This window comes from Ornithodoros turicata, chromosome 1, assembly GCF_037126465.1.
Source record: "Ornithodoros turicata isolate Travis chromosome 1, ASM3712646v1, whole genome shotgun sequence".
Lineage (NCBI taxonomy): Eukaryota > Metazoa > Arthropoda > Arachnida > Ixodida > Argasidae > Ornithodoros > Ornithodoros turicata.
Genome location: NC_088201.1, coordinates 126,857,472 through 126,883,346, shown reverse-complemented (window position 1 = coordinate 126,883,346; position 25,875 = coordinate 126,857,472). Strand labels below are relative to the sequence as shown.

Here is a 25,875-nt window from a genome sequence, read left to right as displayed (position 1 = left end):
GTGAAACAATTATTGTCATCTTTGTCATCATTATAATGAATTCTTCGCATCACAATGAAAAAACACTTTACATTTAGCATGGCTAGACTAAGAACAATGATCGCTAAGGAAACGAATACTCCACAATTTGTGTAAGAATTCTCATATGGAATGAGACCTGACCACCAAATAGGTTTTACTCGACTACACTCTGTACAAATTCAACACCCGATGGATAGAATTGCCGGAGAAGGATCGGTCATTGAAATTTAGAGACATGATACATCGGTCTATGATTACAAAAAGGATCACTAATCTCATGTGAAAACTTATCATATTTCATGAATTATATTCCACAGTGCATGTATATTTCTCAATCAGTTGCACTATCCCAGACTTAGTAAAAGAAGAAAAGGCCTCTTCGACAAGCAACCCGATTGCAGTGCGGAACAAATAAATAAATATTTTTGTCAACACAGTTGTCCATTGTTTGAGTAGGAAAAAGGAGCCGTCCAAGGCTTGCAGTGGGGGCCAAGATATGGCAAAACGGGAAATAAGGCAAGATAACTGATTGCGGCGGGTCGTTCGCGACAACTTTTACAATCGCATTGGGGTTCACTGCCTGGGAGATAATACGAAGCCTTCGCGAAAAGCGAATCTATTATCAGATGCCACAACGCAAACGAAAGATTTTACGAGCACGATGTACAGGCCAAGTCTATACGTTTCTAATCACGTAGTCTTCGTAACACACGGCACACAAACGTATATGAAATAATTTCCAAGTGGCAATCAGATTTTGGGAGAAGCGGATCACACAACAGCCATCAGAAGTGTTTAACCAGTGTACAATGAAGATGAGTGTTATGCATAAACGCAATGGAAGATATGTTATATTAATTATAATAACCAGATCAGTGCAGGTCACACATAAACGTAGATCCAATTCACAAAATATACTCGAGATTTCCCGTAACCATACAGAAAACCTATCACATTATTTTAGTGTCATGGCATCTGGGCACTACAAATGGAAAGGCCATACTTTAATTTTATAAGTCTTTTGCTCACAACGTTGTAACACGCAAATTCCACACTAAAGATAATTTTTCTTGTTTAAATTTTCAAAATCAAAACTGCACGCTATTTCTTGCATTTTTCTAAAGATATAGATTAAAAAGTTGTGCATATACTCACACATACTATACAAGATATTTGATTGTGGATTAATTGCTAAAATTTATCGATCCACATTAAGGAGAAGTGTTGACTACTACACAGCGGTAAGAATTTAATCACAATTTGAACAAGTGTTGCGATTTATGATCAGTGTTTTCAGAATGTGTAATTTCACAATACGCAAGCTTTAGGTCGCTCACTTTGACGAGCACTCTTTCATGATGTCAGGGAATTTAATCGAATGGATTGATATGTTCTGTATACACTATAACATAATGCGAATTCTTTATGTCGCGGATATTAAAAGTTACGAATATTTTTCGAACGAAAATTTACTTAAGACTCGAACAAAGGGTCACCCGCGTCGTCGAAGACGTTTCGGCAACACGCCGTGCCGCGTTTCCGTAATGCCGTACCCGAAACCGAACGTGATTCTGCACGCGACGCGTTAACGCGGTACTGCACGCGAGCGTGTTGCTTTTTCTGGGAACGGGTTCGTCGACCCGGGTGACCCTTTCTTCGCACTCCAATCGGGTTGCTTGTCAAAGAGGCCTTTTCTTCTTTTACTAAGTCTGGGATAGTGCAACTGATTTAGAAATATACATGCACTGTGGAATTTAATTCATGAAATATGATAAGTTTTCACATGAGACTAGTGATCCTTTTTGTAATCATAGACCGATGCATCATGTCTCTAAATTTCAATGACCGATCCTTCTCCGGCAATTCTATCCATCGGGTGTTGAATTTGTACAGACTGTAGTCGAGTAAAACCTATTTGGTGGTCAGGTCTCATTCCATATGAGAATTCTTACACAAATTGTGGAATATTCGTTTCCTTAGCGATCATTGTTCTCAGTCTAGCCATGCTAATTGTGATGCGAAGAATTCATTATAATGATGACAAAGATTACAATTATTGTTTCACTCACAGACTTGTTTATTTCGATAAATTACAGTTGTATTTCAAACTCTGAAGTTTTCGTTTGTTGTCTTCATTGATGAATTCCGAAGACATCAAATAGTTTATTTTGATTATTGGGCGCTTGAATCCAGCGTTGATTAATGCGCTATGTTGTCGCCATGGTTGTATTGCTTCAACAACTTGCACTTTGTCGCGATGAACTTGCACAGTCTCTTATTGATGCTTCCTTTCTTTGTATGAAGGTTCTTGAATGGCGTACAAGGGAGTATTAGATGAAAATCGTCCGGTGGTCCACCGCAATTGATATGTTTGTTGAGTTTCAACAGGTGATAATACATCAGACCTTACACGACAATATTGAACTTCTGTTGATTCGACATCGTTGCAGAGACTGGTAGAAGAAAATAATTGCGTTGCCGTGGTAGTGGAATATATCACGTGATAAGATTTTATGTACTTTCCATCTCAGATATGTGTAATTTCAACAAATCCGTAATGAATCGTGCGATATAGACCGCTTGTATATGATAATTTGATCCGACTGCTTTCTTGATGTACGCAATGCCCATTGCGATGATTACAATTACATCTGGTCTAGTGTATTTCAATTCTTCGTTGGCAAACCTCAAAAACTCCGCCATCAATCCCAATGGCCCTTCCGACGTTGATGTGCAGATATTTTTATAAGTATTGTAGATTCGGCATATAAATTCTTGCACCATCGGTTCTGTAGTTTGTACCATATCTCCGAATACGACCATGTCTAGGACGTATTGAAATGCAGCGATAATGAAATCGTTTCGCGGCTCCTCCTTTTCGAAGCAGTTTTTTATCACATCTTCTCATGACTTATGGTATCGAGTACAAAATATGTCCATCTTTTCAATGTAGAGCAATTGTCTCTTCTGTTTTCAAGCGCACGTCTACACTTAATTAAAAGCATATCTATGTTTATTTTATTGATTAAAATTTTATTATCTGATTTAGAATGCTATAATCTCCACCTGTCGTGAGAATTATTGTTTTGATTTTGTTTCAAGTATTCACTCGACTGATATTCTATGAGTTGTGAATTTACCGCTCGAGATAATTATTGTCTTGTATTTGTTTCATTTCTTCACTCGATTGACATAAGTAAGTACCTCTAAGATGGGAATGCCTCATAACTCTGAGTTGCATTTCACATTTGATATTTCTGTGTGGTTCATTAGAAATTTCTGTTGCAAGATATTACAAAAATTGACGTAATTAAATTTGTTTCTCGTTTTTGATTAAGTATCGTTGCTACCAATTAATAATTTGGACTTTCTCTACATCTTCAATAACAATATCGCATCTCTACAAACTTAGCCGACTTGACAACCACTTTGACGAAAGATTTTCATTTCAGAGAAAGGATGCGAAAAGACAGTGACCCCAGCGAGTGATATCGACATCTATTTGCGCTGCGCAATAAAATATATCGCCTTTGAACTCTCTTATCTGACCTCTAGAGCGCCCCGTTTGCTGGACGAAGCAATATAGCCCCTAACCCTTTGAGTGATAAAGTATGCGCTGTGCTATGGTCACATAGATAGAGACATAAAGTCTCCCGGCTTTGAGGAAAAGAGTGAAAACCGTGCATATTTCCTATGTCTTGGATACCTCCATCAAGGTTCGTAGTGTTTGTTAGAATGAAAATTGTATATTGATCGATTTTATGATGGTTCAATGATAGATTATTTTCCTCTGTTGATGTTTACGTGTCGCCGCGTGTTCCTCTGTTCTTCAGCGTTAAGTCTGTGCTATATTGTTAAGCCTGTGCTATTTCGCCTTTGATAGATTCATTAGCTATTATTTCTCTATGTGTTGGATGGTGCGCAGGTTTGGCTCTCTATTAATTGTAGCTGATGATTGTGTTGTTTCTCGTTATTTCCTTACGTCTATGCTATTCACTTATAAGAAATTAAAAGTTGAGTAATGTTGGAATATGAAACTGAGATACCCTATTGCGCTCGAAATGTTATGACAGATATTCACGCTATTGCATTGATGGTTCTCATGTATAGAAATATTAATTTTCTGATGTGTTTGATTTTCTGAATGATAGATTACTATGTTGTTTTGATTAGGAATATCTTCTTTGTAGTGGTGTAGATTTTATTTTCTCTTGTGTTCTTGTCGTTCGTATTCCATGGTCTTCCATACATCTATCGGCACCCGTCTTCTACAAATCAGGGTAGATATCATTAGATCTGGTTGTTGGCTAGAAGCGTGCTATGTGGTGAAGTTCATTTTTAACATGTCTATTTTCTGATGAGTTTGACAAATGTATTGGTATAGATTTTATTTCCTCTTGTGTTCTTGTCGTTCGTGTTCTGCTTGTTGGCTGGGAGTGTGATATGTGGTGAAGTTCATTTTTAACATGTCTATTTTCTGATGAGTTTGACAAATGTATTGGTATAGATTTTATTTCCTCTTGTGTTCGTGTCGTTCTTTGTTCTGTTTGTTGGCTAGGAGTGTGCTATGTGGTGAAGTGGAATATCTTCTTTGTATTGGTATAGATTTTATTTCCTCTTGTGTTCGTGTCGTTCTTTGTTCTGTTTGTTGGCTTGGAGTGTGATATGTGGTGAAGTGGAAAATCTTCTTTGTATTGGTATAGATTTTATTTCCTCTTGTGTTCGTGTCGTTCTTTGTTCTGTTTGTTGGCTTGGAGCGTGCTATGTGGTGAAGTGGAATATCTTCTTTGTATTGGTATAGATTTTATTTCCTCTTGTGTTCGTGTCGTTCTTTGTTCTGATTGTTGGCTAGGAGCGTGCTATGTGGTGGAGTTCATTTTTAACGTGTCTATTTCCTGATGAGTTTGATTTTTTCATTCTCTGAATGATAGATTACTATGTTGTTTTGATTAACCAATGTAGTGGTATAGATTTTATTTCCTCTTGTGTTCGTGTCCCATAGTCCTCCAGAGTCTCTGCTGTTCACATTTAACTGCATACAACTATCAGAACTTCCCGCTATTGCACTGATGGTTCTCACGTATAGGAATATTAGACGTTTTATAATACAATTTGTAATTTTGATTGTAATCGTATTGATTAAGAATATCTTCTTTGATTAAATGCGCTATCAATTCTGATTCATTGAAAACTTCCACTAATAAAAATATTGTGTTTGATTTGTGATACCTATTCAATGCTAATGTATCATACCTGTAATAAGTATTGTTACGTGTATTGTGTTCCTTCTATTTCAGATTTTTGGCTAAGTTTTTCCCGTTCACGCGGAGTCATAACATAATTCCTAATGACTTTACTAAATATATTTTCACTTGTACTTTTGTGTATGGCTATCCTTTGCATGTAAACTGCACACCTGTTGTAGCTGGAAAAATAACGATTCAAGTCGACTCAGGCTGAAAAATGACGAAAGTCGGCGGCCCAGGCTGAAAAATGACGAAGGTCGGCGGCCCAGACTGAATGGTAAACGCACACGCAGCCCTCCGGCCACGCGACGCCCAAGTAGGAAAATTGCGAAAGAAGTCAGGCCAGGGTGAATGGTAAGCACGCACGCAGCCCTCCGGTGACGCTCCGCCCACCACAGCAGCCCTCCGGTCACGCTCCGCCCACCTGTCATGGGAAGGAAGTCGGCCCAAGTAGGAAAATGGTAAAAGAAGTCAGCCCAGGATGAATGGTAAGCGCGCACGCAGCCCTCCGGTCACGCTCCGCCCACCACATCAGCCCTCCACCCGAGCAGCGCCCTGTTACAGTTCGTGAAGGTTTTTCGGTTAGGTTTTTCTCCTTCACCTGATTGGCATCACAATTCCCAGCACTATTGACTTTAATAAATATATCTCAACTTGATTGGCATTAATAAATATATTTTGACTTGTACTTTTTGTGTATGACCCTTCTTTGCATGTCTCTGCATGTAAACCGCTCACCTGTTGTATCGAAAAAATATGTGAAGTAGGCCAAAGAAGTCTGCCCAGGCTGAAAAATATGCTACGATGAGCGCACGCGCAGCCCTCCCCCACCGATAATCACGTGGACAACCCTCCGCACACGCGCCGCGCAGGGAAAAATACGCGCAGGGCTCAGGGCAGGGGGTGCCGTAGTTTGGACACCGGCTCCGTTCTCAACCCCTCTTTACTACTTCGGATTTGGTCGACACCCTGCTTACGACACCACAAAATTATACTAGCTGCACCTGAACCGAGCCGCCCAATTAAGCTGAACAGCATCAAGTCCAAATGGCGCCATTGCATAGAAGCCATGGTGATAGATACTAGAGAAGAAAAATATACAGGAATGATATACAAACAAGCAAAAGAGATTCCAGAGCGGGAGAAAATATCTGAGGCCGGGCAAAGTAAGCGACATTGGGAGCTCACTAGTGTTGTCATTCGAGCACAACAACAACAACAATAAATTGAGAAGTGATGATGAAATGGGATGTTTCCCCGTGGTAGCCACAGAACCCTACCCCACTTCACAGTGGTTAATATGAGAGGATGAATTATGATGAAAGTGAAGCGACGACAGACTATTGGAGTTCTGTTTAGAGCTCTTCGAGGAGTCCAGTGTCTTGCATGAAAGCAAAAAGGGAGCGAAGAGCCCGGCACTGATGCGCAGGGGAGCTCCATGGGTCAAGTGCTTTGGACAAGCTGAATGGTCTATGGTCAAGGAACTCAAGTTGGCGTCGAAGCACCCGGCGTTCACACGTGTACCGGTCACAGTCCTCGATGATATGGAGGATCGTAGCTGGGGGTGTGGCAAGCTAGGCACTGCGCCGTGTTACTGTTGTGGCGGCCCGTGGACGACGACGACGACACGCATCTGCTGCCGCGCGCTACTGCGCCTGGCAGCCAGTTCCACCGGCACCGTCCTAGCGTGAGGCCACGACCATCTACCCGCTGGGACATTCGATCAACGCCGCTCAGGACTCATGTAGAGGAACACCACCTCACATTTGGTGACCCGAACAACGAACACCATGTTCGGCGTAATTCGGCCATGCAACGTCCTAAATTTTTCGGCAAACCAGCAGCGAACCACCTTATAGCAGGCAAGGCGCACCGGGACCACTGTTCCACCGGGGACCCGCAGGGAGACCACAGTAAGCTGACTTTCCGGCGTCCACCTGCTTCATGATGGACCTCCCCGGCACTTCTCTGGCGGCAACCGGCATTCACGCTGTCGTACCGGTCGCGGTACTGTCGCCCACTCAGCAACGCACTCACCCAGCAACAATCAGCACTCAGTAACTCAATTACTCAGCAAAAATCAACGCTCGGCAGCAATCACTCAGCGCACTCAACAAGGGCTCAACGCACTGAGCAGACAATCAACACAATCAGCAACCACTCAGGCACCCAACCACTCAACCAATCGGCATTCACATCCCATCACTGGAATTCGCCCGGATCGCAGTGCTCTTGTTTCCGCTATCCCGCTGCTGCTGCATCAACAGCCACAAGGACAAGCCGTGTGCACAGTCGTCCACCATCTACGAGCCGTCATCATTCTCCTCTTCATGGTATCGACGCGGACCTCAACCCCATGCACCGCTCCGCGTCTGAGGGGGGAGTGATGTGGCGGCCCGTGGACGACGACGACGACGCGCATCTGCTGCCACGCGGGACTGCGCCTGGCAGCCAGTCTACCGGCACCGTCCTAGCGTGAGGCCACGACCACCTGTCCGCTGGTACATTTAATTATCGCCGGACAGGACTCATGTAGAGGAACACCACCCCCTCTACCAATACCAAGCCCAATACCATCCCAAATTTCTGATGACACCATCGACGAGCACTACCACGGCATGCTATCCATGGAAAAGACCGCCACTGCTCGGCTCACAACGACAGCATCACGACCGCCCTTCGCTTCTCCACCGATTCGCCGACCGCTCACATCTCGCTTCCGTCGACGCTACCGATTCGAACGACCACGCAACGACACGACCGCCCACCAACCATCGCTTCACGGCTTCCAGGGAACAGCCTGCGCTGTCCACGGCCCCCGGCACACTCACCACACCCCGCTTCATTTCCGCATCTCAACTCGCATCCGCAGACGGCCGCGACACCTGAGCAACGTGCTCCCTTGCCGGTTTCGGCAGTCGCGGCAGCCGATGCCACGGCACGCTTCAGCCGGCGTCTCGGCAGTCAACACGGCTACCGCAGCCTCACTTCCTGGGACCCTACGAGCTCTCGCTCCCGTGCCGGTTGCGGCACCCCAGGCTACGACTCCTACGCCTAACAACTTCACCCCTCATCTGCCCCGCTCATCGACAGTTTCTCGCAACGGGTGTTGTGCCGTACCACGAACACGTCCAGTAGTGCGCGTCATCCACGGTCGCTCTTGCTCTCTGCCTCCTGTGTCGACGTGCTCCTTCGTTTTACCTTGTCGCCGCTCCGCGTCTGAGGGGGGAGCACTGTAGCGGGCCGTGGAAAACGACGAAGATGGCCACACACCTGGAGCACCGGCTTCAGTTCCACCGGCGCTGCCATGGAGACAGGCCACCGTCATCGCCTCTCCGTGGCATACCATCATCGCCGGTCGGGGCTCGCGTGGGGGAAGACCATCGTCCTCTACACTGTAACGCAGCTTAGCTCGGAACACAGGGGTGAAGGCGATGTTGAGTCGTAGACGCCGCTGGAGTGTCGTAAAGCTGCGAGGGAAGCCACCTGGCATCCTAAATGATAATGACGGGTCCACTGCATGGAGGAGCGACCATTGAGTGATGTCATGGAGCCATTGCTGGCGGGCCAAGGTTGACACCAACACAGACAAGTAGAAGCGCCAATCTCCGTTGGAGCCCAGTCGAAAAAAACGACAGAAAAATACGACAAACAACAAGGCTGTCGTATACTGGGACCTTGTCGTCTGTCGTAGATTCCTGTCGTGTTCAGTTTTGTCGTAGATGTTTGTCGTGTGTCGTTCTGTCGTCTCTTGTAGATGCCTCTCTTGTGTTGTTCTGACGTCTGGTGTACTTTGTTGTGTCGTATGAATCTTGTCGTGTTGTTGTATCATTCACATCCAGCATCGGCAGTAACAAGTGTCGACTATGTATAATTGCATGCAAACGTGCAAGATGTGGGAGAACCTGTGTATGAAGAAGAGTACATCTATTTATTGTCTGTACACTTACAAAACTCATGCATGCACTGTTCACTGTAGCAAGATGTACCGGGCCTCTTGTAGCCTGTACGAAAGAAAAAAAAAAGGGACTATATCAGTGTCATAATATGACAGTACTTGTTAAACGTCATATTCGTATATCTTTCATATACGATTCTATGCATGCAAACTAGGAAAAAGGCTAGACCTTGACAGTACACAAAATTATAAAAATGTGAGGGCATTCCAATCATCTGGTACCGTTTTTGTCATGGCTGCTAGAGAGACTGAGAGTGGAGAGGTTTTCAAACAGGTCTTATCGGAATCTGTCAAAGTAGTTTCTAGTTAATAGAAAGTATAATTGGACTTGTAGTTACAGTACATGACGCTTTAGCCCCCGGCGAACTACTTGTAAGAAACTTTTTTTTGTCGATTTCATATTTCTGAAACTCTGAACACATGCGCTCTGAATTATTACTGTTCAAAACATAAGGAGCTCACAAGCATTTACTATACTTTTAAAAAGTGTGATATGGAGCCTACTGCACAAGCTTTTTGTTTTTACTATCAGATGTTTGTAACCGTGTAATTCTTACCTCTGACATTTATTACTAAAAGTTGCGACAAATTATTGTCCTGTCAAATTTAGCAGAAATGACACTTCAACACATTGGCACAAGTAATCGAGCATCTTTCCCATTTATGGCTTCAGTATTTTTTGCTAGTAAGAAAACGAAAAAGAAAAAAAAGGTCGCAGTCACAAAAACACAGTCATATCTGGTCAACAGCACCCGTTAGAGCGGAGCAACAGTGTGAAGTAGTGCATGTATGTACCTCTAGTGCATGTACACTTAGCTTTAAAAGTTATCTCTATATTCTCTGATAGATAAAGAATGCTAGTGATATATATATTCACAAAATTTGCCCAAATGTATTCACCCACCAGTAAGTGCAGGAAGACATCAAAACTGCATCATAAAAATCACTTGTGAATAAAGACCACATGTACATTCATAAATAAACTTGAAAACAAACAAGTTGGCGCAGCTAGCATACATACGAAAAGTTCTGCTTACCACTGTGAAAAACTTTTGAAGCGATGGCCTTTTGCAGCATACGATTAATTTGCGCCAGCGTTGCCACTTCTGTCTGCAAACGTCCCATGTCTTCGAACTCTCGTTGTCTTTGTTCACTGATTTTCGCGGAATCCAGGGGCAGAAACAGTGTCTTCTTCTGCATGCTTTCGTGCAGTGCTTGTTTGCCCTGCCTTGCCTAAAAGCCGCAAAGACGACATGTTTCGATCAGCGAATAGTGGCGTACACCGTGCGACGAGCGAAATCTGTGACCTGTATTCACTTCTAATCAGCCATTAGAACACCAGAATAAATCATTTCGGAGCGCAATACAAGTGCCGGTTCTTGCCTTTTTTTCTTCTGCAAGTGGATCCACTTTACACCTGCTTCAGAGCCGCCCATTCATCCTGCCTTGTTTCTGGAATGTTTTTACGACAAAGAAGTAAGAAAACTTATTGAAAATGATCTGTGGAAACCACTTTACCTGTCGTGTAACATGTGTCGTCTCGTCGCATTCCAAAATGCCCCGAAAAAGTTTCGTTTGTCGTAGTATTCTATTGCGTGGAAGTTCACAATGATATTGTGCTCGACGACGTGCTTTTCCGGTTCGTTCTCACATTGAATATACAGGAACATAACTGCAAACTTGCCAACGAAGGGAACGACACCAAGCGACACAAATAATGGCGCCGTCCTGTTCAGAAACTGCCAGAAACAGAATTAGGATCAGGCCTACTACGCGCACAGGTGGCGCGCTATATTAGCCGTTATCGGAAGCACAGGGGTGGCACAAAACCGCCATTGCTGTAGCTACCCTCAAGCGGGTGCTTTTGGCAAAACCGCCATCTTGTCCTGGTCGCACGTCATAGAAAACGTCATTTTGAGGTCATGTGACTTTGTTTACATGTCGTTTTGCCGTTTACCGACATATTTTCACCGTCTTAACACCAAGAGATGGCCGTATTTTGCCAGCGTAAACTATGCGGTGCTTCTTCCGCAACATTTCACCTTAGTTTAAGTACATCGCATCGGCTCGGTAAGTCTTAACGCGCGGTCGTCATCACATCTTTGGAAGTTGCAAACAATACGAGGATTTATGTGTAAAACTGCGCGTTTTACTGCGAGATTATCGGATCAAAATAATTACCGTCATCGAAAAACATCCAAAACGTCGCCCAGAAACAACAACCGCATTGTTTACAAACGGTTTGGCCGCCGATCACGGGCGCCGCCATCTTCACGTGTGTCACGTGTGCCTTGACGTTTGCTGTGACGTACGACCAGGACCTGTCCAGGATGCATTGCGTTCGCCCAGCACGCTTTCGTCTACGGAGCAATACATTCGATGCCACCCCTGTGATCGGAAGCCACACGGAGAGGAAATATCCGTTACGAATTAATGTACGCGTGAGGCGTAAAAAGGACCAGTACATCAAAATAATAAGAACTAAATTCCTACAAACTTTCCTAGCACATAACTAATCGAATTTTGGAAAATTGTCGTATCGGCGACGCTGTTTTTTGTGCCGGAACTTGCTGTCTTTCTCCTTGTCTTTTTCTTCTTTTTGTGGTGTCGTCAAGCATAGATGTAGTGAACGTCATTTTGTGAGAGAGGATGCTAGTGAGCCCGCGCGCCCTCAAACCATTGCCGGCAACTCAGCTGTTACCGGCACCCAGAGCCGTGCACAGGCAAACAAATGTGACGACACACCAAGCTACCAATAAGAACAGCAATTATAACAGCATCAATAATAATATAATAACAGCAATAATAACAACACAACGGCTGTCACTTCGTTTGTTTGTTTTTTCGTTTCTTGTTTTTTACTAGGTGCCGCTTTCCCATGCTGTCTATCGCATGACAAGTACCTGTTGCCACAGCGAGATCGACTATCTGCGGGGACGGGAAATATGTCTGCCGTACGACAAAGGCTGCTTGTTGTACAGCATCCATTCCTGTCGTTACTACAGACTCTTTTGTAGATACAACAAGACCGCCTGTTGTAACGACAGAACAGTCTGTCGTGACGACAAACGTGTACGTCACACGAAAAAAGTGCTTGTTGTAACGACAGGCGCCCCTTCGTAACTACAGACTTGTTTTGTAGTTACGACAAAAGTGTCACACGCGTCGACGAAGACGTTTCGGCAACACACCGGGCCGCGTTTCCCTAATGCCGTACCCGAACCCGAACGCGATTCTACGCACGACGCGTTTACGCGGTACCGCACGCGAGCGTGTTGCCGAAACGTCTTCGTCGACGCGGGCGACCCTTTCTTCGAGTCTTAAGTAAATTTTCGTTCGAAAAATATTCGTAACTTTTAATATCCGCGACATAAAGAATTCGCATTATGTTATAGTGTATACAGAAAATATCAATCCATTCGATTAAATTCCCTGACATCATGAAAGAGTGCTCGTCGAAGTGAGCGACCTAAAGCTTGCGTATTGTGAAATTACACATTCTACAACACTGATCATAAATCGCACCACTTGTTCAAATTGTGATTAAACTCTTACCGCTGTGTGGTAGTCAACACTTCTCCTTAATGTGGATCGATAAACTTCAGCAATTAATCCACAATCAAATATCTTGTATAGTATGTGTGAGTATATGCACAACTTTTTAATCTATATCTTTAGAAAAATGCAAGAAATAGCGTGCAGTTTTGATTTTGAAAATTTAAAGAAGAAAATTATCTTTAGTGTGGAAATTGCGTGTTACAACGTTATGAGCTAAAGACTTATAAAATTAAAGTATGGCCTTTCCATTTGGAGTGCCCAGATGCCATGACACTAAGTGTGATAGGTTTTCTGTATGGTTACGGGAAATCTCGAGTATATTTTGTGAATTGGATCTATGTTTATGTGTGACCTGCGCTAATCCGGTTATTATAATTAATATAACATATCTTCCATTGTGTTTATGCATAACACTCATCTTCATTGTACATAGGTTAAGCACTTCTGATTGCTGTTGTGTGATCCGCTTCTCCCAAAATCTGATTGCCACTTGGAAATTATTTCATATACGTTTGTGTGCCGTGTGTTACGAAGACTATGTGATTAGAAATGTAGACTTGGCCTGTACGTCGTGCTCGTAAAATCTTTCGTTTGCATTGTGGCATCTGATAATAGATTCGCTTTTCGCGAAGGCTTCGTATTATCTCCCAGGCAGTGAACCCCAATGCGATTGTAAAAGTTGTCGCGCACGGCCCGCCGCGATCAGTTATCTTGCCTTATTTCCCGTTTTGCCATATCTTGGCCCCCACTGCAAGCCTTGGACGGCTCCTTTTTTCGTATTCAAACAATGGACAACTGTGTTGACAAAAATATTTATTTATTTGTTCCGCACTCCAATCGGGTTGCTTGTCAAAGACATCTTTTCTTCTGTTACTAAATCTGGGATAGTGCAACTGATTGAGAAATATACATGCACTGTGGAATTTAATTCATGAAATATGATAAGTTTTCACATGAGATTAGTGATCTTTTTTGTAATCATAGACCGATGTATCATGTTTATAAATTTCAATGACCAATCCTTCTCCGGCAATTCTATCCATCGGGTGTTGAATTTGTACAGAGTGTAGTCGAGTAAAACCTATTTGGTGGTCAGGTCTCATTCCATATGAGAATTCTTACACAAATTGTGGAATACTCGTTTCCTTTGCGATCATTGTTCTCAATCTAGCTATGCTAAATGTAAAGTGTTTTTCATTGTGATGCGAAGAATTCATTATAATGATGACAAAGATTACAATTATTGTTTCATTTATACACTTGTTTATTTCGATAAATTACAGTTCTATTTCAAACTCCGAAGTTTTCGTTTGTTGTCTTCATTGATGAATTCCGAAGACATTAAATAGTTTATTCTGATTATTGGGCGCTTGAATCCAGCGTTGATTAATGCAGGCGCTATGTTGTCGCCGTGTTTGTATTGCTTCAACAACTTGCGCTTTGTCGCGATGAACGTGCACAGTCTCTTATTGATGCTTCCTTTCTTTGTATGAAGGTTCTTGAATGGCATACAAGAGAGTATTAGATGAAAATCGTCGGGTGGTCCACCGCAATTGATATGTTTGTTGAGTTTCAACAGGTGATAATACATCAGACCTTGCACGACAATATTGAACTTCTGTTGATTCGACATCGTTGCAGAGACTGGTAGAAGAAAATAATTGCGTTGCCGTGGTAGTGGAATATATCACGTGATAACATTTTATGTACTTTCCATCTCAGATATGTGTAATTTCAACAAATCCGTAATAAATCGTGCGATATAGACCGCTTGTATATGATAATTTGATCCGACTGCTTTCTTGATGTACGCAATGCCCATTGCAACGATTACAATTACATCTGGTCTAGTGTATTTCAATTCTTGGTTGGCAAACCTCAAAAACTCCGCCATCAATCCCAATGGCCCTTCCGACGTTGATGTGCAGATATTTTTATAAGTATTGTAGATTTGGCATATAAATTCTTGCACCTTCAGTTCTGTAGTTTGTACCATATCTCCGAATACGACCATGTCTAGGACGTATTGAAATGCAGCGATAATGAAATAGTTTCGCGGCTCCTCCTTTTCGAAGCAGTTTTTTATCACATCTTCCCATGACTTATGGTATCGAGTACAAAATCTGTGCATCTTTTCAAAGTAGAGCAATTGTATCTTCTGTTTTCAAGTGCACGTCTACACTTAATTAAAAGCATATCTATTTTGATTTTATTGATTAAAATTTTATTATCTGGTTTAGAATGCTATAATCTCCACCTGTCGTGAGAATTATTGTTTTGACTTTGTTTCAAGTATTCACTCGTCTGATACTCTGAGTTGTGAACTTACTGCCTGAAATAATTATTGTCTTGCATTTGCTTAAATTGTTCAATCGATTGACATAAGTAAGTACCTCTAAGATAAGAATGCCTCATAACTCTGAGTTGCATTTCACATTTGATATTTCTGTGTGGTTCATTAGAAAATTTCTGTTGCAAGATAATAAATTTGTTTCTCGTTTTTGATTGAGTATCGTTGCTACCAATTAATAATTTGGACTTTCTCTACATCTTCAATAACAATATCGCACCTCTACAAACTTAGCCGACTTGACAACAACATTGACGAAAGATTTCCGTTTCAGTGAAAGGATGCGAAAAGATAGTGACCCCCGCGAGTGATATCGACATCTATTTGCGCTGCACAATAAAATATATCGCCTTTGAACTCTCTCTTATCTGACCTCTAGAGCGTTCTGTTTGCTGGACGAAGGAATATAGCCCCCAACCCTTTGAGTGATAAAGCATGCGCAGTGCTTTGGCCATATAGATAGAGACATAAAGTCTCCCGGCTTTGAGGAAAAAAGTGAAAACAGTGCATATTTCCTACGTCTTGGATACCTCCATTAAGGTTCGTAGTGTTTGTTAGAATGAAAATTGTATATTGGTTGATTTTATGATGGTTCAATGATAGATTATTTTCCTCTGTTGTTGTTTACGTGTCGCCGCGTGTTCCTCTGTTCTTCAGCGTTAAGTTTGTGCTATTTCGCCATTGATAGATTGATTAGCTATTATTTCTCTATTTGTTGGATGGTGTGCAGGTTTGGCTCTCTATTAATTGTAGCTGATGATTGTGTTGTTTCTCGTTATTTCCTTACGTCTATGCTATTCACTTAATAAGAAATTAAAAGTTGAGTAATGTTGGAATATGAAACTGAGATTCCCTATTGCGCTCGAAATGTTATGACAGATATTCACGCTATTGCAATGATGGTTCTCACGTATTGGAATATTAATTTTCTGATGAGTTTGATTTTCTGAATGATAGATTACTGTGTTGTTTTGATTAGGAATATCTTCTTCGTAGTGGTATAGATTTTATTTCCTCTTGTGTTCGTGTCGTTCTTTGTTGGCTAGGAGCGTGCTACGTGGTGAAGTTCATTCTTAACATGTCTATTTTCTGATTAGTTTGCTTTTATTTCCTCTTGTGTTCGCGTCGTTCTTTGTTCTGTTTGTTGGCTAGGAGTGTGCTATGTGGTGAAGTGGAATATCTTCTTTGTATTGGTATAGATTTTATTTCCTCTTGTGTTCGCGTCGTTCTTTGTTCTGTTTGTTGGCTAGGAGTGCGCTATGTGGTGAAGTGGAATATCTTCTTTGTATTGGTATAGATTTTATTTCCTCTTGTGTTCGTGTCGTTCTTTGTTGGCTAGGAGCGTGCTACGTGGTGAAGTTCATTCTTAACAAGTCTATTTTCTGATTAGTTTGCTTTTATTTCCTCTTGTGTTCGTGTCGTTCTTTGTTCTGATTGTTGGCTAGGAGCGTGCTATGTGGTGAAGTGGAATATCTTCTTTGTATTGGTATAGATTTTATTTCCTCTTGTGTTCGTGTCGTTCTTTGTTCCGTTTGTTGGCTAGGAGTGCGCTATGTGGTGAAGTGGAATATCTTCTTTGTATTGGTATAGATTTTATTTCCTCTTGTGTTCGTGTCGTTCTTTGTTCTGATTGTTAGCTAGGAGCGTGCTATGTGGTGAAGTTCATTTTTAACATGTCTATTTCCTGATGAGTTTGATTTTTTCATTTTCTGAATGATAGATTACTATGTTGTTTTGATTAACCAATGTAGAGGTGTAGATTTTATTTCCTCTCGTGTTCGTGTCCCAGAGTCTCTGCTGTTCACATTTAATTGCATACAACTATCAGAACTTCCCGCTATTGCACTGATGGTTCTCACGTATAGGAATATTAGACGTTTTATAATACAATTTGTAATTTTGATTGTAATCGTATTGATTAAGAATATTTTAAATGCGCTATCAATTCTGATTCATCGAAAACTTCCACTAATAAAAATATTGTGTTTGATTTGTGATACCTATTCAATGCTAATGTATCATACCTGTAATATTCTTTGTTACGTGTATTGTGTTCCTTCTATTTCAGATTTTTGGCTAAGTTTTTCCCATTCACGCAGAGTCATAACATAATTCCTAATGACTTTAATAAATATATTTTCACCTGTACCTTTGTGTATAGCTATCCTTTGCATGTAAACTGCACACCTGTTGTAGCTGGAAAAATTGCGATTCAAGTCGACTCAGGCTGAAAAATGACGAAAGTCGACGGCCCAGGCTGAAAAATGACGAAGGTCGGCGGCCCAGACTGAATGGTAAACGCACACGCAGCCCTCCGGCCACGCGACGCCCAAGCAGGAAAATTGCGAAAGAAGTCAGGCCAGGGTGAATGGTAAGCACGCACGCAGCCCTCCGGTGACGCTCCGCCCACCACAGCAGCCCTCCGGTCACGCTCCGCCCACCTGTCATGGGAAGGAAGCCGGCCCAAGTAGGAAAATGGTAAAAGAAGTCAGCCCAGGATGAATGGTAAGCGCGCACGCAGCCCTCCGGTCACGCTCCGCCCACCACATCAGCCCTCCACCCGAGCACCGCAGAGACCAAATCCATCATCGAATCCATAGAACTACGGCGCCTACGGAAGCCTGATATTTCCTGGGGGAAAACAGATATTCTCTCAAGTCACGACTCGAGCCTGTGCAGCACCATGCGCTCCAGGACTTTGCCTAGGCAGCTGGTAAGGCTGACAGGCCGAAAAGACGCCAGATCCAAGGGGTGTTTTCCCGGTTTCAGTATGGGGACCACTAGGACCTCCTTCCACTGAACAGGGACTTGCCCATCCCTCCATGATTTGTTGTAGATCTCTAAGAGGACCAAAAGGCAGGTGTCATTCAGGTTACGGATCGCAGCATAGGTGACCAAGTCCGGACCAAGTGATTACTTTTTCGAGCAAAATAACTTGAAAGCCTAGTCCAGTACACAGATACCAAATGAAAGATTATTAAAAACAAGTCTACCAAGGGAATACAACAACAATGCGTAAGCTAACAGTGTCGTAGAACATGTTGCTACATGTTATGAAAGGCACTGTGCGCGTGTGTGTGTTGTCTGAAAGTTCATCTTCGTTGGAGAAGAAGGTACATAGGGAGGTCGATATAAACATCTTCAATATGATGGTATGATGGGAAGTAACGTTTCTGTCGCTGAAGCACACAACATACGAATGCAACACAAGCCTCACGATGCCTAAGAACATGAGCGTGTCCAATGTGTCGGACTTGTTCGCCATTAGCTCCAACATAGATCACGGAAACGATAGTTTATATATCAGCGGCATGGCCGAGCGGGTTACGGCGTCTCTTAACCCGACGCTCGTTTGTGGTACCCAAGGTCGTGCTAAGGACTGGGAGGTGGTGTGTTCGAACCATACCACCGCGGCTGTGCTGCTGTCTGAAGTTTTACCTGGATTTTCTGAAGACTTCGCAGACGAGCGTCGGCACAGTTCACCCTGAAGTCGGCCCAGGACGCATACTAACGCCCTGTTCCCCACTCCTTCTATCTGTCCACATCGGTACGCCGCTCATAGCCACCATTGCTTCGCGGCGTTAACACGGAATAAAAAAAGCAATACTTCATAGCCGGGAACAGAATTGGCAGATACATGTGTTCGTAAAGCAGCCGTCTATAGTGAGATAAAGCGCATGCACACCCTTCTGTCTTTTCGTTCTCATCTTTCTTAGCAGGGATCGAAACTGAAAACCGCAAAAAAAGCGTTATTTTTGCCGAACCGAACCGTAGGCATTTTCCCCTCCCCTTGAACGAACCGGAACTGAACCGAAAAAAATATGATGCGGTAACTGGTTCGGCAGACAGTAACAATACCTATACCTTCCCACTCGACTGCCGCGCTCCAGCTCCCTGCATCTTTCAGAATCTTGCCGAATTCATAGAGCGGACAAATTGATAAACCAAGAAGTGGTGAGTCCATGCACCTTCTACAGCGTCACCTTCAAAAGGTTCACGACATTCCTGTACATTTTTGTGACCGAGGTGTGAAAATCGTAAAAAAACAAACAAAGATGTGCTACACTTTGCATTGTTGCCTCGGCTGCTTCCGTTCATTCAGCATCGCAGTGTGAAGGCGATGTAAATTTTAATAGGTCACAGTGACATCCGCAAGCAACGCAGACCTCTATCGACCCCGGGAAAGAAGTTGGAGTGTGGTCCAGAGCATGCAGGAAGGAAACACAGGAGCGGCCTCTCACCCTCTTTTTGCCGGCGTGCGCGTGGGACTCCTTTACTTCTATCTAGCACATGACCGCTTTCTTCTATTTTTTTCTTTAGAAATTGGCGATAGCCTTTTGCAATGAAGTGCAATTGTACGCTGCACGTCATTTCAAAGTACTTTTCGGTACAGCAAAGGATGATCTGCTGCGAACTGCATGGTTCTTTGTACCTATGAAGTGCAGAGGTGAGGGAGCAAGAGGAAGGAAGGAGGAGCAAGCCATCGCCGGAACCTGATATTACTCTCATTTGGTACACTGATTAGCACAGCACACGAAAACAGGTTCGAATCGATTAATATCGGTTCAAGCTATTATTTTGTTTGTGTTGAACCCGAACCGAACCGATAACCTTGAACCGGCACTTGAACCGAACCCCCGAAAAATAAAGAGTTCCGAGTCATGTTTCTTAGATCATTATTTTTTATTTTTTTATTTATACCCTCAGGGCCACGCACTACAGAGGGGAGTGGTTATATGAGATTAGCAATATACAATTGAAAATTGGTAGGATTAATACATATCGCTGAAGACGGGAGGTGGTTCCAGTCCAAACTTGTTCGGGATACAAAAGAGTTAGATAATAAATCGGTCTTGCAGAGCGGTATTCCCACCTTATGTTGATGATCAATACGCGAAGAGATAAACCATGGTGCAGTGAGCAAATGTTCTTTTAGTATTGGATTGTGGAAATAAATGGCGTGAAAAAGAGTGAGACGCCTCCGTTTCCGACGCAGTGATAGAAGTTCAAGTGATAATGAAGCCTTCACAGATGTGACACTCGCTGTTCTGTTGAAGTTACATAGGACAAAACGAGCCACGCGGTTTTGAATGCTCTCAAGTTGAAGGATTACTGTGGAATGAGTTGGGGCCCAGACAGATGATGCATATTCAAACTTTAGATCTACAGGAGCCATGGAAAAATTTCTTCTAATATATCCGAGGGTGCGGTTGGCGTTGTTAGTGACATATTCAATGTGCGATTTCCAAGAAAGGTCAGTCGTTAGTAACACTCCTAAATATTAGTATGTGGTTACGGACTGGAGCTGTCTATGGTTAATGCTGTAGCAATGGCTGCATCTTGCTGCCGCCTATACACGAGCATATGCTTGCATCTGTGAAGGTTAAGCTCCATGCCCCTTTCAGTACACCAGGCAAACATTTGCGCTAGATCAGACTGTAGGTTATTTTTGTCAGAACTGTTAGTGATTTCGCGGTAGATGACGCAGTCATCTGCGAATAGACGGACGGATGAGGAGACACAGCTAGGCAGATCATTGATGTATGTTAAAAAAAGAAGTGGTCCAAGAACAGAGCCTTGAGGAACCTCGGTTGTTACTGGGAGGCACCGGGAGTCCGAATCGTTAACTGTTACGTACTGTGTTCGATCAGTAAGGAAGGATATTAGCCAGGATAAAACTTGGTGATCGATATTAAGGCTACGCAGTTTATTAAGAAGAAGGGAGTGAGGTACTTGATCATAGGCCTTTGACAAACCTAAGAAGATACAATCTGCCTGGGATCCCCGATCGAGAATAATCAGAAGGTCGTGTGTTAAGGAGATAAGCTGAGTTGAACAGGAGAATGATTTACGAAAACCATGTTGCTATGGAGAGAAGAACCCATGAGAATTCAAATGTTCCGCAAGATGTTTAAAGGGACCGAAAAGTGAAAAATAACCCCCATATTTTTGCCCACTGTCGTGCACAACATCGTTGTTTGATAAGACACAGAAAGCATTACTTCTCAATTCGGCATATTTTTTACGTATAAATATTTTGAAGATTGCCGGAACATGGACGGTGCTGCGAGCGAACGGCGAAAAAGAGCAACTTGGGTTTCGGGTCCAGGGCTCCCAGGGATTGGTCAACCCTTACCACGTGAGAGTTAATTTTGTAGAGAACAAAGTTGACGCACATTATCTTACAGCTAGACGTCATTTTAAAAATGACGCTCACTTCCATAGGTTTTACGTTAATAAAGCATTCAGCTACTTCGCCGCTACGAGCTACGATCCGTCGCGCCATCTGCAAGGTCATCTGTGTTATCGTGTTTATTGTTTACGTCGTGGGTGGTCATGTTGGTCGCGCGAAGCAGGAAGTGAATGACATGTTCGTGGCTGTTGTGTCAATTATTCGAGAGACCTACATATGCCTGGTGTAGTTTTTGTGTTGGGGCATGCAAAAATCATGTTCGTTCACCATCGGCGGCGGGCGTTTTCTACCACAAGATTCAACAGGAGTGTGCGCGAAAACGAATGTGGTTCGAAACACTCGGTTATTAGATGTAGCAGTCGTGTCGTGTGTGCTGAGCTCATTTTGCTGCCGATGACTACGAATATGCCGTTGAAGGCGAATTGCGAAGACGTAACGAAGCACACTGATGCTCAGTACCCAGTGATTTTGGTTCACCGAGGTGACGAGTTCAACACAACGTCTTAGGTACGTACAGGCGTCACACATGTATAAATTATAATATAGCGATGACGTATTCAATTTAACTTATGTTATCCTACTTCCCGTACTCAACATTGTCGTATCAGCTATCACGTACTCAACATTGTCAACATCAACGAATTTAATTTTAGGGGCCTTCCAGTGTTGAAGTGGTGCAAGACTGCTTCGTGTGTGTGTGATTCAGGCACTCAAGTTGACATGACAGAAATAGCTGAAAGCAGGTATGCAACGTCCACAGATGGAAGCACTACGTGTTGCAGACTTTGTGACATTTTTTTTTAGTCTTTGGACAGGTGCAGAAAATTAGTATGACGTCAACAAGAGGAGAAGAAACCGATGAGAACTACTAGCTTGTTTGAATGGTACAAGAATACTTCCTATTGAGATGTAGTTATGACTTTATGACTAAGGAACACTAATTAATTATCTAGAGATGCATCCTCTACACTTGAATGCCCAGTGAAACAGCAAACGTTCATTGTCTTTGAAGCCCCACTACTCGAATTGTTCAATGTGTGTCAGAGCGGCAGTGAGCCATGCAAGGTTACCACATCATATTGGTCCTAAATTTGCAGAGTTCCCCTATCTCGGACGCAACTGTCATTTCTCTTTATTGCTCTTCCGATCTTACCTTCTCAGAGATTAATGTGGTTCACCGTACACTGCACGGGCACTGCCTTTCTCTACTCATGCTTTCGGTTTCTTGTTCTGTTGAATAAATCTTCACTTGAGTTTGCAGCTATCACGCTGTCTACTGTCTACGGGCTTCTATACGGCCGGAGTGAATGGCCATTCACGGCCATTCACTCCGGCCGTAGAGGCCCGTACGGACCCTTTCTTCCCTCTGGGCTGTTGACCCACAATTCGCATGAACCTTTAAACACGCCACACCTAACCCTTTAAATACCATGCCAATGATGAGGACGGTGCCCAGAAGAAGAACAGTCTCTGTTCGAAATATCGGCGGCTTCTGTCCCGAGGCAACTCCCTTTTTACAAATGTTCGTTGGTGACGTGATAATGAATTAGTTACAAGTACTCCATTCAGCAAAACAGAGTTAATTAAGTGTTAAATCCCAATCTTGGCTCAAACATTAATTGACATTTGAAAACGTGGTCACTAAGAAGTATATGTTGTGTTGTTGCGGCCATATCGGCATGAGCATGCGGACCAGATGGTCAGCACGATGGTCATCGAAAATAAAGAGAAAGAAGTTGATCTCCTCATGGACGGTCGCGTCATGGAAGTTGGATTCTTTCTTACAAAGGTAGTTATTTCCTTCCGACCGACACCACATTGGCGACGAGGGTTTTGAGAAGAGAAGGAACTGCACCACGTTGAAGATTCACCATGAGCTTCGGCGGTATTACGCCTCCGCCCACGTTCTTATCCACTCCCGGCAAGCCTAACGTTCCATGGACGCAATGGAGACAACTTTTCTGCAATTTCTTGGGAGCCTCAGGAGCTGAGGAATTCACATCAAAAAGGAAGAAGCAAATCCTTCTACATTGCTTGGGGATAGAAGGCCTTCGCATTTATAATACGCTTCCAGAAGTAGTACACGAAGCTACGCAAACTGCATCACGTGAAGCCGGCGCAACACCGTCTAGTACCGTGTCAGGTACAGTGACGCCTGTTCCTGACGAGTACGAAACGGCCCTACGTACTTTAGATGCTTACTTCGCTACCACCATCAACGTGGTGACGGAACGCCACAACTTCAGGAGAAGAACTCAGATATCGGGCGAGAGCATTGACGATTTTGTTTTGGCCTTACGGGAGTTATCCGCTTCATGCAACTTTGGCGCCCAAACTGAATACAACTTGCGAGACCAATTTGTACAAGGAGTATCTTCGCAGCAAATACGTGGGAGGCTTCTCCTTGACGGATCGGCTCTAACGTTTTTTCGTGCCGTGGACATCGCCAAGCATTGTAAAAGGGTATCGGACGAAACCCAGTCCTTCGTACATGGTGATGTCGTTCAAGCCATCGGCAACGCTCCGGCGTCGAAGACCCGAGGGCGTCAAAGTAAAGGACAAACGCGCCAGCTGCATCATTCCCAGAACTCTCAGCGCAAGGACGGAGCGCAAAGACTACGCTGCTATCGGTGCGGGTCAACGCAGCATCTCGCAAATGCTTCGAATTGTCCAGCGTTTCACAAGCGTTGCAACAGCTGTGGCAAGGTTGGTCACTACGCCACAGTTTGTCGAGCGTCGAAGACACCGACGAAAGTACAGGAGCTTTCTACAGAGGAGGATGAAGTTCTAAATATCGTGGTACCTTCAAAGGAAGGGCAAGGTCTCTTCATCGAAGCGCGTCTTGAAACTGTACCGCTAAAGTTCTTCATTGATACGGGATCGTCAGTATCCATTCTGCAAGAAGATCTCTTCAGGAGGCATTTCGCTCATCGTTTCACTCTGGTTCCACCACGTACTGCTTTAGTGGATTACTCAAGACGGAATATTGATGTAAAGGGGTGCTTCGAGGCTGCCGTTACTTACGAAGACAAGCACCATGCTGTTCGCTTTTTCGTAGTTTCCAGAGGAACCACGTTATTGGGACTTGACGCCATCCAAGGACTCGGCATACATATTGAAGGTGGAACACTCACCTGCTATGAAACGTCCTTCGCTTCATCAATGCTACCAGACTCACTTGCACAGGACTTTTCACAGTTATTTTCAACAGAGCTGGGTTTGGCTAAGGGATTTACCCACAAGGTGAAAGTTCGTCAAGATGTCCCACCCGTAATTGCTAAACTACGTCGACTTCCATTGGTAGTTCGCGACGCTGTTACGGAACAGCTGCGTCGCCTTGAAAAGGAAGACATAATAGAAAGGCTTGAGGCGTCAGAATGGGTTTCCCCCATTGTCGTAATTCCAAAAAAGGATGGAAAGATTCGCCTTTGTGTGGACCTTCGTGAGGTGAACAAAGCCATCATACCAGACCTGTTCCCTCTTCCACATACAGAAGAGCTGCTGGACGCATTGTCAATGACAGTTTCAATGCTGTGAAGTCACTCTTCAGAGAAGACCGTGTCGTCCACCCGTTCGACCCTACACTACCAGTAATCGTCACGACAGACGCTTCTTCGTACGGGTTAGGAGCTGTTCTGCAACAAGGGCAAGGCAATATGTATCGGACAGTTGCTTTTGCTTCACGTACCCTTTCTTCGCAAGAGCGCAAGTATGCTGTAGCGGAAAGAGAAGCGCTGGCATGCCTATGGGCGTGCGAGCACTGGCACGTCTACCTTTGGGGTCGTCCTTTTCTTATTCGCACAGATCACCAAGCCTCGGTGACATTGCTATCGGCACGCGGCACAGGAAGACGTCCACTGCGACTTAGTAGATGGACAGAGCGCCTTCTTCGTTACAATTTCACAGTCGAGTACTGCCGGGATACCGACAACAAAATAGCAGATGCGCTGTCGCGATTGCCTCTGTCACACGATGCCCAGACTGAAGAGCTTAATCAAGAACACGACTTTGTTGGCCAAATCGAAACGTCTGTACCGAAGACAGACCTTCAATTAGCATCACGGAATGATCCGATCTTGAAAGAAGTCATGGAGTTCGTGATGGAAAGATGGCCGTTAAAGCAAGACTTGATGCCAAGTCATCAGCCATTTTTTCGAGTTCAAGACGAACTCACGGTACTCGAAGACCTCCTAATACGTGGAGATCCCATAGTGGTACCACCAGCGTTCACGGGACATCTCATACAGCTAGCCCATGAATCGCACCCAGGCATCGTGCGCACCAAGCAGCGTTTAAGGGAGAAATACTGGTGGCCACAGATGGATAAACAAGTTGAGAATGCTGTCAAGTCGTGTAATATTTGTCAAGACGCCGATAAAAGTGCGAAGACGGCTGATACGCCACTGCAACCCATTCCGTTTCCGAGCAGGCCATGGGAGAAGGTAGCTGTGGACATAATGGGCCCTTTTGAAAAAGCTCCTCCTGACTGCAGATACGTCATCGTGATGGTGGACTATTTTTCTAAATGGCCAGAGGCCAAGTTCTGCGC

At 43.7% G+C, this 25,875-nt stretch overlaps 1 protein-coding gene across 1 annotated transcript; it reads left to right on the top strand.

Annotated features, from left to right (window-relative positions):
• Positions 1-23,198: 23,198 nt before the first annotated feature.
• LOC135385035 (uncharacterized protein K02A2.6-like) lies at positions 23,199-24,863 on the top strand. The gene has a single exon (XM_064614213.1). It carries the CDS (start codon positions 23,199-23,201, stop codon positions 24,861-24,863), a length of 1,665 nt encoding a protein of 554 aa, XP_064470283.1.
• Positions 24,864-25,875: the final 1,012 nt, after the last annotated feature.

What these genes read in the sequence shown, in the direction of transcription:
- LOC135385035 (XM_064614213.1), top strand. Translation starts at nt 23,199, where the DNA reads ATGAGCTTCGGCGGTATTACGCCTCCGCCCACGTTCTTATCCACTCCC.